We start from the raw sequence: 15,140 nt of genomic DNA on the forward strand, positions 1-15,140 counted from the left end.
GCAAACCATGAGAGACTCTTGAATGCTGACAAAAACTGAGGTTGATGGATGTTGGGGGGAGGGGGGATCGGCATGGAGGAGGACACTTGTGGGGATGAGCACTGGGTGTTATGTGGAAAGGAATTTGACAATAAACTATTTGTAAAAAATAAAAAAATAAAAGGAAACGATTGCTGAAAAAAAAAATTAAACTTATTCTTAACCATATGACCTAGCAGTCATACTATATCTGCTTTATATCCTGATGAGCTGAAATGTATGTCCATATAAATACGTGCACATAGAGGCTTATAGCATCTTTATGCCTAATTGCCAAAACTTGGAGGCAACAAAGATGTCCTTCAATGGTGAGTGTTTAAATTGTGGCACATTCAGATAATGGAATATTATTCAATGCTAAAAAGGCATGAGCTACCAAGTTCTGAAAAGATATGGAGGGATCTTAAATAAAAGCCAACCTGAAAAGACTGTATCCTTTCAACTATGTGACATTCTGGAAAAGGCAAAACTATGAAGACAATAAAAAGAGTAACGTTTGTCCCGGTTTAGAGAGAAGGGAGAGATGAAGAGGCAGGGTATAGAGGGCACTTAGGGCAGAAAAGCTATTCTGTATAATATCATGGTGAAAACATGTCAGTATATATTCGTCAAAACCCATTGAATGTACAACACCAAGAGTGAACTCTGATGTAAATGGTGGACTTTGGGTGATAACAGTGTGGCAATGCAGTTCATTGATGGTAACAAAAGTGCCACTCTGGAGAGGGAAGTTGATGGTGGAGAAAGTCGTTTGTGATGGCAAAAGGTATATGGAGATTTTCTGTATTTCCCATTCAGTTTTGCTGTAAACTGAAAACTGTTAAAAAATAGCGTTTATTAATTTAAAAATGGTTACAATGGTAAATTTGATATTATATATATTTACAACAATAAAAAAGGTACATTGAACTGGAAAAAAAAACAAAATACGTTGTTCTGTATTTTTGACTTATTAATTGAAATTGTATTATATATTATTTTATATATTTCATGTACATTTATAAACAAAAGTGTGTACATTATGTGTAGATTCCTAATGCACTTTTATTTTCCTGGAGGGATAATATCTTTGAGTGAATATACTCTTTTGTCCACTTAGGTACTTAATTTGTTTTTGCTATCATTCAAAGCTGTATAATAAAACATTATGTGTTCAAAGCTGACTTTATATTTGAAATAGATAATATAATTATTCAATATTTACAATGATCTTCATTTCTTCATTTACAGCCATTTAAAAACTTCTGCCATTTCCCATCAGTTGCCAGTAATCCTTTAACGTTTCTTATTATGCAGGTTGGCTGGCAATGAAGTCTGTCAGGTTTTGGTTTATCTCAAAATGTCTTTATAGATAACGAAGAGGAAAAATAAAATTTGAATGGACATTGGTAATTAAATTAGTAATCAAATATTTCCTATAATGAAAATCCTAGGTACAGACATCTCACTCCACTATATGTATAAAGATAAATTAATATCTCACAACACTGTACAAACTCTTCCATATTATATAGGAAGGAAATCCCCTGGGAAATCCAGTATCTGAACTGAGTCAGACCAGCTCCAGGATTGGATATTTTTACCACTTATCCCTATGGCCTCTGTGAGATAGATATGAAAAATTGTCGGGGGAGGAAGATTGAGAAGATCAGTCATGAACAAAGGACAGTGGGACCAAAAATTCACAGATATCAATCCCCATAGCTAAGAATTCATGAACCTAGAACACACGGTCAGTTTAGTGCATGGGGATAGTGAGAGCTCAGGTTGAAAATGGGTCTCCTGGGCCACCTGGGTGGCTCATTCGGTTAAGTGTCTGACTTCAGCTCAGGTCATGATCTCACAGTTTATGAGTTCAAGCCCCATGTCAGGCTCTGAGCTGACAGTTCGGAGTCTGGAGCCTGCTTTGGATTCTGTGTCTCCTTGTCTCTTTGCCCCTCCCCTGCTCATTCTCTCTCTCTCAAAAATACCTAAATATTAAAAAAAATTTTTTTTTACAAAGAAAATGAGTCTCCTGCCAGGTTGTTCTATTTGAGCTTAGAATCTGGATTAAGTACTATTTTATCTAGGAAACAACAATCCATAGAATTAGGCTGCAAAATAGAGGGAGATGGAATGTATCTATCTTTATGTTATAAGTAAATGATCATATTTGTGGTTTTTTGCCCCACATTTGTAATATCTTTCTATAAATTTCTATCTATGCCATCTTTTTCCTTAGGTTTCTGTTGCTCTAAATCATAATCTAGGAGTTTTGCCAGTAATCTCAGAGGATTTGATCCCTGGGTACAATTTATAGTAGAAAATGGAGTTAACTTATTTTTCTAAAATTATAAGCAGCTAAAGCCCTGGTATAAAATGACTCTCTTTCGATTGTATTTTTTTAAAAAACCCAGCAAATAGAGCTGTGCTGCTTGACATTTTCCTTGTGTCTCTATTTCTGTGGAGGAAAGAAGCATCAAAGATGAATTTTCTTGGGTATGTACTGCAGTCAGCCAAAAGAGATATGGTCAATTGTGGCTGACAACTGCTGGTTTAATATGATATGAAATGCATCATGTGGTCCATTTTCTGAATCTAACAGGGAAAAACGTTGCAACATTTTTTTGGTGAAAATTTTATTTTTTTCTTTCTGAAAATTTTATTTTTTATTGTATTTTTTTGTTTTCTTTTGCTAATGTTTCCAGTTTAATCTCGCAACTTTTAAATGGAGGTTAAGTTTCCTTAAAAATATCTGGGAGATCCAAAGCTTTAAAATCCATCTACAAAATGAATATACAGTGGGTTGATAAAGTATAATTTCTGTTTTTGCCATGGGTTATAGGGAATGAATGAAATAGACTTCTGAAGCATGATGAATACCTGAGGTGAGCAGTGGCATATTACTGAGAGTTTATATTCAGAGATAAACCCCAGGTAGGCATCAGGGTTTTAAAAGGCTTGTTCCAGGCCAGCATCCTGTTACTGGATGATGGCTGTTACCTGGAGTTTCCGTTCTTAAAAAATACAAGTAACAAACACAAAACACAAAACACGGAATAAAAAAACACAAATTGTGTTAAAAAACACAACTCCTGTCTCTGTCCCTCCCTCCCTCTTTCTCTTTCTCTCTCACGCACACACACAGACACATACACATAGACACACACTCAAACACAGACACACACTCACACATACACACACACACACCCCTAATCTTAGAATGAATTTAGTGTTTATTTTTTACCTGGTTATGTTTCCCCAAGAAATATGGAGTTATATAAAGGACAAAAATGGAGTCTCTGCTACTTCATCCTGATCTTGAACCACTCTGCCTCAAGGTGGAGACCCAGAGAACATTCCCTTATTTCATTATTTGAGCTTATGAGTAATTAGGTGCTTCTTCATTATTTTGAAGACATTGCAAAAGCACCCTTTCCTATGTTCTTTACACAGTCACGGAAGGCAGATCTCTCACAATCAGACTGTTGTTCCAGATAGTCCTGTGCTGCTCAGAAATGCCTTCTTCAGGTGCATGCCACCTGAAGCCTTCTGGGCAGTCTTTTACCCATGTTCCCAGTTAGTCAGACAGAAGGAGTGAACTCAGTACATGCTAGTTCTGTAGCAGCGGTGAAATCGGCAGTTTTTCCCAGAGGAACTGATATGGTATGGAGAGTAAAAGAAGAAGCTTTCAAATACCACTCGAAACCACCATTTCCTCAACATTCTAAAATGCAGTGGGCTATGACATGGGATGGTCTTGGGAAAATAGAGACATGAGCAGAACTACACATAAAGTTATCATTATCTTTCTTTCTGGGATGTTTCAAGTATTGAGGTACGTGTACAACCCAGACTATGTATGCTCCTGGGCAGGCATCCCAGAGTGTCTGTGCTTTTGATTGTGATAACGTGAACTTCTGATATTGTGTTTCTCTCTTTTTGACAGGATATTTGGCTGGATCTTGGCATTTTCTCTATGCCCATAAATGAATCATTAGATAATTTATACATTTCTTAATTACGGAAGTGTCTTGTACCTCTGTGCATGTCACTCTACTTTCTAGCTGGCCTATCTCCTTTTGGATTCTATCTGCATTTCCATGTGTGCATCCTTGATGTTTCACATGCCCCACTTCAGACAGGAGCTTTACAAAAGGTATGGGGCATACAAAATTATTCCATACTTAATATCAAGTTCTGTGTCTTATAACTCTGCCATAGGCTTGCCGGTGAGCCTTGTGTGTTAAACAAAAATGAGGAATAAATTATTTGAGAATGGCCCATTCAAATATGTATGGTTTAGCTTATAGTCAAAAATATATATTACGAAGCCATTCCAAATAGCGACCTTTTTCATTTTCACTACATATTGAAACACTAAGCTAATCATTTTCATAAACACATCTTATTGAAGCTTCTTTTTCCCTCCTTCCAGGAATGACAACTCCTTCTCTGTCACTTGGGAGGATGTTTTATTCCAACAGGAGCATTTTTCACCCAGCCACATTCTTTCTTGTTGGAATCCCAGGGCTAGAAGGGGCCCATGCCTGGATCTCCCTGCCTTTCTGCTCTGTTTACCTGGTGGCTTTGCTGGGCAATGCCACTATTTTGCTAGTCATCAAGATGGAGCAGACCCTGCAGAGAGAGCCCATGTTCTACTTTCTGGCCCTCCTTTCAACTATTGATTTGGCCCTTTCCACAACCTCTGTGCCCCGCATGCTGGGGATCTTCTGGTTTGATGCTCATGAGATTAACTTTGGGGCTTGTGTGGCCCAGATGTTTTTGATCCATGCCTTCACTGGCATGGAGGCTGAAGTCCTGGTAGCCATGGCCTTTGACCGTTATGTGGCAATCTGTGCTCCGCTCCACTATAGAACCATCTTGACATCCAACGTGCTGGTGGGTATCAGCATGTGCACTGTGATTCGTCCAGTTCTGTTTACGCTTCCCATAGTCTATCTCATCTACCGCCTACCCTTTTGCCAGGCTCGTGTAATAGCTCATACCTACTGTGAGCACATGGGCATTGCAAAACTGTCCTGTGGAAACATCCGTATCAATGCCATCTATGGGCTCTTTGTGGTGTCTCTTTTTCTTTTGAACCTGGTCCTTATTGGCATCTCCTACATTTACATTCTCCGAGCTGTCTTCCGCCTCCCATCACAAGATGCTCGGTTAAAAGCCCTGAGCACGTGTGGGTCTCACGTTGGGGTCATCTGTGTTTTTTATATCCCCTCAGTGTTCTCTTTCCTCACTCACCGATTTGGACACAACATACCACGCTACATTCACATTCTTGTTGCTAACCTCTATTTGGTTATCCCACCATCACTCAACCCCATCATTTATGGTGTAAGGACAAAACAGATACGAGAACGAGTGCTCTGTGTCTTTGCTAAAAAGTAGATACTCTTGCCTTTGTTTACCAAGCACTTTGATCTAGCAAGGAAAATGTGAGTTCTTTCCAGAGATTTTTCTCCATCTAAATTTAGTGCCACCAAATGATATTCCAGGGGATTTGATCTGGGCCCGTTATTGATTCTATGATTTGAATAATTTTCAAGATGTTTCTCAAGGACTAATTCATATTGTGGAAGCAAGAACTGTTTGCATTATTTCACTTTGTGTGAGAATGAACAGTCCAAGCAATGACCCTTCCCATCATTACATTTGCTAACAGTGCTTTTTTCTCCCCCTTTTTAAAGTTCCCTATTTTTCCCTCAGGTCAACAAAAGTAAGACAAGGAAACATATAGCTAATACCTTTCTTCCCACAACATGGAATTAAAAACTATTATTACTGAGACTTATTTATCTTTAATGTTATTCTTAATCAAACACATGAGACATTTAGGTTGAAATGAACTATGACTCCTACCCCAAACCACTTCCTTTTTTTTTCTTGTCCTCAGAGACAGGAATGATCATCACATACTTTCTTGTCTTTCTTAGAGTCTAAACTGATCATTTTAAATTCAATTTTCTCTGTGGGAGTTGGGATTATAATTTTTTAATTCATGTAGATGATAATGCACTGTATCATTTCATAGCCAATTGTTTCACTTATATCAAATTTAGAGATCTGTGTTGATACATATGGATACAGTAATCCTTTTGAAACACTAGAATCTTTCATTTGCATTTTATTTATATTTTCATCATTTGAATAATATTTTGATTACTTCTAATTCAGAATTGATTTTGTGATATCTTTATGAATTGTTTTTGTGGATATTTAAAGATTTTTCTAGTGGTTCTACACTGATGGAACAGGTCATGTTCTTACTTATTTTTATTGTGGTTATTTGCTGTAGTTTCCTTGTGCCCTCCCCAAGTTTTCTGCCCAGCTTCTTAAAAATCTCATAGCATGAATTTTTTATTACACTTGATATATTAACACTTTTCTATAAATCCTTTATATTTAATACCTTATTTTCATATGGCAGGTTAAATTTTTAAATGAAATCAGTACTGATAATATTATCTATAATGCAGCATCTTATCACTTTGAAACTTAGGGCTTCTTAACAGATTTATTATATATGGACATCGCAACATCTATATTGTTATGGGTGTGTGTGTGTTTATATGTGTGTGTGTGTGTGTTAAGTCTTACTTTATATCTAATCTACTTGCAATTTATTTTGCTATAAGATGTAAGAATATTAAACACTTTGGTTTCTATATCCAACCTATTTCATAACATAATTGACTTAACAACTCAACACTTCAGAACTGATTTGCATTTTTTCTTTCTTCATATTAAATTTCAATTTGTACGAGTCTGATTTTCATTTACATAGTTGGTTTGTCTGTTTGTTCTTGAACCAGTGTCGATCATCACTAGAAAATTACATTTTAATAACTTTTAAAACTGATTATCCTCTTGTACTTTTCTCACTCTCCCTTTATTTTTTAAGCTAATTGATAAAACAATAAAATGAAATGCTGCCATTTTGCTATAGTTAAAAATACCTTGATGGAATTTTGAGTGCACTTATTCCTTGATTCATTTACTATGAATCAACTAAACAATGCGTTTTTAATTCCTTGAACTATTTTTTAAAATGTTTTTCTTTTTATCCCTTTCTGAGAAAGAGAGAGAGACAGCGTGAGCAGGGGAGGGTCAGAGAGAGAGGGAGACACAGAATCTGAAACAGTCTCCAGGCTCTGAGCCGGCTGTCAGCATAGAGCTGGTTGTGGGGCTCGAACCCACAAACCGTGAGATCATGACTTAAGCCGAAGTCTGACGCTTAACCGGCTGAGCCACCCAGGCGCCCCTAATTCCCCGAACTATTAACTGAGACTTAATTATGCTCATTTGGACAAGCACAGTCGATAAAATGTGCCTCGGTGACTGCTCTGTGACTAACTTGTTAGCACTCTGTTTCCCACAATTCTCTTCCCTGTAATTTCCGGTTGAGAGGTGGTCACATAAGAAATGCATAAGCGTGGTAGCAAATGTGAAACGACACCATTATTTTCTGTAGCTCAATATTGTATTCAGGCAATGACAGAAACACAGCGATCCTAGAGGATTCTAATTTCTCCCTATGTCCCTCAGCTTCATGCACAGCTCTCCATGGCTACTGACCTGCTGACCAACAGTCATCACAAATCTACCACGGGTATTTACTTGCAAACACAGAGGCAGTCGCCAGGAAAAACAAACCACCTGCCTTGAATTTTGACACACTCCTTTATGATTCCATCCCAGAAGCTGAAAGTACCTAGTTTTCTGCAAACACCATCTTATTCATGCAGGCCTAATCTGGCTAGCAAATTTGTTTCGGGATCTATTTTCCCCCTACTGCCTCCCACAATTGATCTAACTCCTATAATAAATTCTTTATTCTTTAATACTGTTAGTAGTTCTGAACCTTAGTTGACGTAAATACAGATACCAAAAGTGGCTCCTGGGTAACAAATTCTTTTTTTTTTTTTTTTTAATANGATTTTATTTTATTTTATTTATTTATTTATTTATTTATTTATTTATTTATTGGTGATAAATAAGATGGAGAAGCTGGATAAAGTCAACAATGAGCTCAGGGCTTTAAATATGAAGCCCAAGGTCCAGGTAAGGAAAGAAAGCATTTTTGACTTGCTAAAAACAAAATCGTCCTCTACTAGACCATTTATTGGAAAGAAATAGGACTTTAAAAATTGGAGGGGCGCCTGGGTGGCTTAGTCGGTTAAGCATCTGACTTTCACTTAGGTCATGATCTCGCGGTTCGTGGGTTNCTGGGTAACAAATTCTTAAGAATGGAATTTGGAATTAGTTCATTATCTAATGAGCCTTAGCGACAGTAAGGCCCCAGCTGCCACTGGCAAAAGAGACATTGGTCATATGTAGAATGCAGTGACAAAACTGTTATGTATATTATTACCCTCTGTAACCAAGAGCTTAAGGAAGGCAAACCTTTTTGAGTGTCCAAGTATTTCTGCCAAAGATTTTAATAAGAATGAGGACAGTATAGATTTTATTTTATTTTATTTTATTTATTTATTTATTTATTTATTGGTGATAAATAAGATGGAGAAGCTGGATAAAGTCAACAATGAGCTCAGGGCTTTAAATATGAAGCCCAAGGTCCAGGTAAGGAAAGAAAGCATTTTTGACTTGCTAAAAACAAAATCGTCCTCTACTAGACCATTTATTGGAAAGAAATAGGACTTTAAAAATTGGAGGGGCGCCTGGGTGGCTTAGTCGGTTAAGCATCTGACTTTCACTTAGGTCATGATCTCGCGGTTCGTGGGTTCGAGCCCCGCGTCGGGCTCTGTGCTGACTGCCAGCTCAGAGCCTGGAGCCTGTTTCTGAGTCTGTATCTCCCTCTCTCTCTGACCCTCCCCTGCTCATGCTGTCTCTCTCTCTCCTAGAAATAAAAAATAATAAAAAAAACAATTGGAATGACGTGGGGCACCTGGGTGACTCAGTTGGTTAAGCATCTGACTTCATCTCAGGTCATGATTTCACAGCTTGCGGGTTTGAGTCCTGCATCAGGCTCTGTGCTGACAGCTCAGAACCTGGAGCCTGCTTCTGATTCTGTGTCTCCCTCTCTCTCTGCCCCTTCCCCACTCATGCTCTGTCTCTGTCTCAAAAATAAATAAAAATTTTAAAAAATATAAAAATTGGAATAGTATTAAGTGAGTAGACTTCAATGAAGTAAATCCTGAGTTCTGGCAACCCCCCTTTTACCATTAGAAGCAGCTCTTGTTCTCTTGTCTCAGGTAAATAGTCTCCCCCTGAGGTAGCTAACTTGAAATGGATTGCTGCTCTAGGCCATGAAAAATTCCCACCACTTCTTATGGTTTCAGAGAACCATGGTGTCTAATAAGAATAAAATGTGGGTCACCTATGTAGTTTTTCTATTAACCATGTTATGAAAGCTAAAAAAAAAGTAAAATTAATTCAATAGAATATTTAATCTAACTTAATGTTATCCAAAAATTATTTAAACATAAAATTAATATACCTACCAATTAAATATTTGATACCACTTAATGATCAAAGTAAGCCTTCTTAATCCAGTATTTAACACTTAAAGCACATCTTTCTGGTACACTAAATCTTCAACGGCTAAAATAAAATGCAAGACAAAACATTATGTTGAATTGAAAAATATTTTATATTCATATTAAAATAAAGATTAAAATTCGGACCCTCAGTTGAATTTGCCACATGTCCGATGTTCGATAATCATATATGGCTAGTGTCTACTGTGTGGGAAAGTACAATTCTATGCCTATAACTGGCTTTGAATGCCAGCAGGCTCAAGTGGGTAAAATATACTCACCAAAAGAATTGCAAGATTTTGCCACTTTATACAGATAGACACCTGGGGAACATGTGTGATACTAAACTCTGAGTACTGAATGTGAGTGAAAGAAATGTGACATAGTGTGAGGTTGAACTGTAGCATGAGGATATTAAATAGAGATTCTGGACTCGGTGTATTTGGGAGTGGTTCCAACAGTGAGATGTTCAACTAAAACCTGCTCTCAAAGAGGGTCCTCAGTAAAATGAACTGAAATGCCAGAATTTCTCTGAAAAATACCATAAAGGAAAGTTCCCAAAGACTTTCGGGGACACAGAATGTTAGAGTGTATTTATCATGAATACCTGCTCAGCCAGTCCCTAAGCCTACCCTGCAGAGCCTAGAAAACACTCCTCATCGTGGCTGTGAGAAATGTATTCCTGAGGGGAACCTAGGAACCCAGGAAAGTTTCTGTTTGGACTACTTTCTGCAGGTCAGGAATGATGTCCTGATTTCAGTCTTAAGACAGCTTCGAAGCCTGGAGCCCACTGAAGTGGGGACTGTCCCCCCTTGAAGAAGGACCCTGCTGAGCAGCTGAATGTACCCTGGTCTTCCAGAAAGGGACATGTGATCATTTATTATCAAGACTATGCACTGGGAAGAGAAATAGCAAGAATCTTGGGGGATTATAAGATATGGGTCCTGAACCAACATTAATATCTGGAGAAGTAAAATGTCACTTTTCAATGTAGGGGCTTATGAAGGTCACTACAAGATCAGTTGCCTTGAACAACCACACACTAGAGAACAAACCCTCAAAGTGACTTTTCCCCTTCCCTTCATCTTTCCCGTGGCCCCCAGTCCTCCTTCCTCGGATTTTACTCCATGGAATTTTACTGACTCAAGCTTTGTTCTCTGAAGAACTCCTATCAAGGCAACTGGAATCATAGTGACCGTAGTAAGCCCTCAGAACGAGGCTTAGTGGAAAGGATCCTATTGCTGATGGTATAATGATACCATTATTGTCTCTACAATATACAATCTGGTCTGCAGACTATACATGATGCTGTCCATTTTGCCCAGGATTTCCCTCTGGCTAATTAAGAGGAGGCACAGAGACTTAAAAATGAGACTTAATAGTTCTAGGGCAATTTAAACATCTATTTCATATTAATAAGATGTGACAATTTGTGGAATTTGAGGAATCGGTCCATTTGATCTACATGGTCGTTTTTGTTTTTATAGAACTGTAAATGTCTGCAGTATCTAGAGTGATATACCATGCTTCATTCCTGACTTTGAGAAATCATCTTCTCTCCTTCTCCCTTTCCTTCTCCTTTTTTTCTTCTTTATCAATTCTGACAGAAGCTCATTAATTTTTGCTTTAAAAAATATCAGCTCTTGGCTTCATTCATTCTCTACTTTCTATTCACCTCCATGTTCCTGTCCTTATTTTCTGCACTCTCCAGGTTTCTTGTCTTTTCTTACTATGCCTGATTTTCTGTGTTAAAAAACTTTCCTCATCAGAAAATAGGACAAGTCTTATGGATAGTGTTCGGGGTAAAGACAAAGAATATATGACCTCACCCTGACTTGGGGGAGCTATGTCCATGATTAGTACTTTCTCAAATCTTTCTTTTACTTCTTCTGACCACTAAGAGTTTTTAGATATTCTCCTTAGATATAGGAAACAAGGAAAAACCTGAAGTCTTCCTTCTTACTTTATGTTCTTTCATCATCCCAGGAACAAAGAGATGCACATTGCTGTAATAAGAAATATTTTGGCTCTGAAATTGGTTTTTTACTAGTTAAACCTTCCTGTACTTATTTCAGTTTAAGATTTGTTTGATGGTGTTTATCTCTGAATGTTTGTTGAATAATTTCATGAGGATACCTATTGATTTTAGAGGTGATTTTTAATTGGAATTTATGTGAACATCAGTATCAAATGAAACATACTTAAGTTACTTGGCATATAATATTTCTTTATGTTAGCGTCACTATACTTAGGGGCCCACATCTGTCTTTCTCTGCCTTAATGACTTGTTAGGTTTGTCCTTAACATGCTCACTTTGGGAAGTCCTTACATTATCTATTAATCCAGATACCAATGTTTCCTCATAAAAAAGTATCAGAATATAGATTATTTTACTTCAGAACTACAGAAGATATTATATCATTTCTTGGCACAGGCTATCCTATTATATTACTTGTCATAAAACTTTGGTTCTCTACATTCAAACAGTGTTCAGTGCCAGGAATTTTCCTTTCTTCAATAGACAAGAAACACTATCACTGTCTTCTCTTGCACTCTACTAAAATATGAACTAATTATTTAAGGCATTATGCTTTATTTTCTTTCTAGGAATTAATCACATCTCCTCCTATTTCAGCCAATTCCAGAATGCCCCACCAAAATATAACCCATGCTCCATTGTCCACACTTTGTTCTTTTAGGCATCCCAGGGCTGGAGACTTTCCGTGCCTGGATTTCCTTGCCCTTCTGTTGCATTTACATTTGGCTCTTATTTGCAGTGTAACAACTCAAGTAGTGACATAGATAGAGGGAATCATCTTGAGTCCTGTGTTTATCTGGCCCTCTCTACGTTCCTGGTACCACATATGTTGAATACGTTCTGGTTTAATGCTCATGAGATTGGCTTTGGATCCTGTGTGGGCCAGATGTTTCTCATACACAGGAATGGTATCTGCAGTACTGCTGGTAATGGCCTTTGACCACCAGGTGGCCATCTGTGCATCACTCCATTGTACAACCATCCTGACAGTCTGGAACGGGTATTGCACTGAGTGCAGTCTTATGCACACTGTCTACCTAATTTACTGTCTGCCCTTTTGTGATGACCACATTACTGCCCATAATACTGTGAACACATGAGCATGGCCAAATTGGATTGTGCCAACATTCAAATCAATACCATCCATGGTCTCTTAGCTGCTTTCCTCCTCATCTTCATCCTGGTATGGGTTGGAATCTCTTATGATGACATCCTCTGTGCTATATACACCTCAAGTTGCAAAATACCCATCACAAGGCACTGAGCACTTTTGGCTCCCATGCTATAGTCATGTTGGTTTTCTATACACCCTCTTTCTTCATTTTTAAAAAATGTACTGTACTCATGTACATTGGTAATAACAGGGAAAACAGTGAAGGGTAATGGGAACTCTATACTACCTTTCCATTTTTCTTTGATCTAAAAAGTTTTATAAAGTTTACTTAAAAAATAAAAATAAGGGGCACCTCAGTGGCTCAGTTGGTTAAGTGTCCAACTCTTGGTTTGACTCAGGTCATGATCTCGTTATTTGTGAGATCAAGCCCCACATCTTCTGGGATCCTTTATCTCCCTCTCTCTTTGCCTCTCCCCAACTTGTGCTCTCTCTCTCTCTTAAAATAAATAAATATTTTATTTTTAAAGTCTATTTATTTATTTTTAAGTGGGGGAGGGGCAAAGAGAGGGAGAGACAGAATCCAGAGCAGGCTGGCTCTGCCAACACTGCCAACACAGAGCCTGATGCAGGGCTGGAACTAACAAACCACAAGATCATAACTTGAGCCAAGAGCAAGAGTCAAATGTTTAACCAACTCAGCCCCCAGATGCTCTAATTAATACACATTTATAAAAGTATAAAAATAAAAAGCAAAAAAAATCACAAGATTTGAAAATTTGTGGTTCTGATGATGATGAACACATAATCTGGTTAATTAACACTGTTTTGGAATAACTGGAACAACTCTGCTACATATTAAATGTTAAAGTTGCATTTGAAGGGATCAGAGAGCTCTCATGACTGTTAAGGAATTACAGGAGCAAGTAAAAGAAAAAAAGAATTTAAAAAGACAGTTTGGCATGTATGGTCACTCTTTCTTTAAAAATTATGACTGTTAATCCTTGCATCAGATAATTAAGAAGATAAGTCAATGTTTTGCCAGTTGAACAATATTTTACCGGAATTTGGCATTTAGGAAACATAAACTGGGACTTGATCAGTGCCGAGCAGTGGTTTCCACTTGTTTCTGAACTTTTGCATGTGTAAGAAAGTGAAAAAAAAAAAGTGTGATGACAATAAACACTAAAGTTGAGACAGTAATAGTCACATCTGTTGAGGAAATGAGAGAGGAGTACATAGCATGCCTCCATTCTAATTAATGTCTTATTATTTGTGTTGAACTTCGAGTTCACAGTCTACTTATATGGCTTTCTGTGTTAAAAATATTGTATAATGGGGCACCTGGGTGGCTCAGTTGGCTAAGCATCCAACTTTAGCTCAGGTCATGATCCCACAGTTTATGAGTTTGAGCCCCACATCAGGCTCTGTGCTGACAGCTCAGAGCCTGGAGCCTGTTTCAGATTCTGTGTCTCCCTCTTTATGCCCTCCCCCCCCTCATAAATATTTAAAAATATTGTATAACAAGAATTGTTAAATACAGTTTACAGAAGTCTGAAAATATGATATATTTGGGAGATACTGGAGATCAGGAAGGCCCTGGTGAGAAGTGTAAGAAAGTTGCTAAATGGAGAAGGGCAGCAGAGAATCACACGCTGGGACCTTAAACTGCATTTGGGAGCTTGAGTTTATTTTGACTTTGTGAAGAATCATGAGGGAATTTCTTTGAAATAAAATGAACTGGCAGCATTCACAAAGTTAGTAGAATTTTCTAGCTGTTATTATATTTATTAAATACTTATTGTGTAAAAGACATACTATCAGGCACACAATATGTTACTTTACATGAAGCATATGAGGTAGATACCACTTTATTTACCCTTTTCCATATAAAAAGAATATTAGATCTTAATGAGAATAAGTGGCTTGCTCAATCGCATAGTAGGTGGATGAGCTTGCACTTAGAATCCACTCTGCTTGGGCTTGATCACATTCAAATACTGGCTTTTACAGTGTTAAATGTCCTCATGATGGGTGATGGCTTATCTTTCAGGCGAGGAGGATAGTTGGTTCACCTAGGCTCAGGTGCACAGCACTGCACTGATTCTGGATAGTTGGCATCTTTATCGCTAGAGAAGGGCAGAAGTCCCTGGTGGATTTTTCTACCCAGTGTAGGACTTGGCATAAAAAGGGGCCATTGGGATCCTCTTGTCCTTCAGAGATGAGGCCCTAGAGGGTTTCATTTGAAGGCTCTCCTTTGGGGAGCATCACATGAAGGATACAACTCCATTCCCTATTTGGGTATGTATGAAAATAGAGAGATCAAGACAGGCTCATAATTGCTTATGGTGCACAGTTTGATGAGGCTGCTATATATTTCCCCAGCCCATGGGGAGGATGACAGACAGAAGGGAAGAAAGGAGAAAAGGTAATGGAATATATATGGAATATACTG

The 15,140-nt window shown here is 37.8% G+C and overlaps 1 protein-coding gene and 1 pseudogene across 1 annotated transcript; both read left to right on the plus strand.

Annotated features, from left to right (window-relative positions):
* Nucleotides 1-4,458: 4,458 nt before the first annotated feature.
* On the plus strand, nucleotides 4,459-5,427 carry LOC144218252 (olfactory receptor 52J3-like). Its single transcript, XM_077748109.1, has one exon. It carries the CDS (start codon nucleotides 4,459-4,461, stop codon nucleotides 5,425-5,427), a length of 969 nt encoding a protein of 322 aa, XP_077604235.1.
* A 6,755-nt stretch (nucleotides 5,428-12,182) lies between these two features.
* On the plus strand, nucleotides 12,183-12,957 carry LOC144218246 (olfactory receptor 52J3-like; annotated as a pseudogene).
* The last annotated feature ends 2,183 nt before the right edge of the window (nucleotides 12,958-15,140 follow it).

The sequence above is a fragment of the Crocuta crocuta genome, unplaced genomic scaffold (genome assembly GCF_008692635.1).
Source record: "Crocuta crocuta isolate KB4526 unplaced genomic scaffold, BGI_CrCroc_1.0 scaffold662, whole genome shotgun sequence".
Taxonomy (NCBI): Eukaryota; Metazoa; Chordata; class Mammalia; order Carnivora; family Hyaenidae; genus Crocuta; species Crocuta crocuta.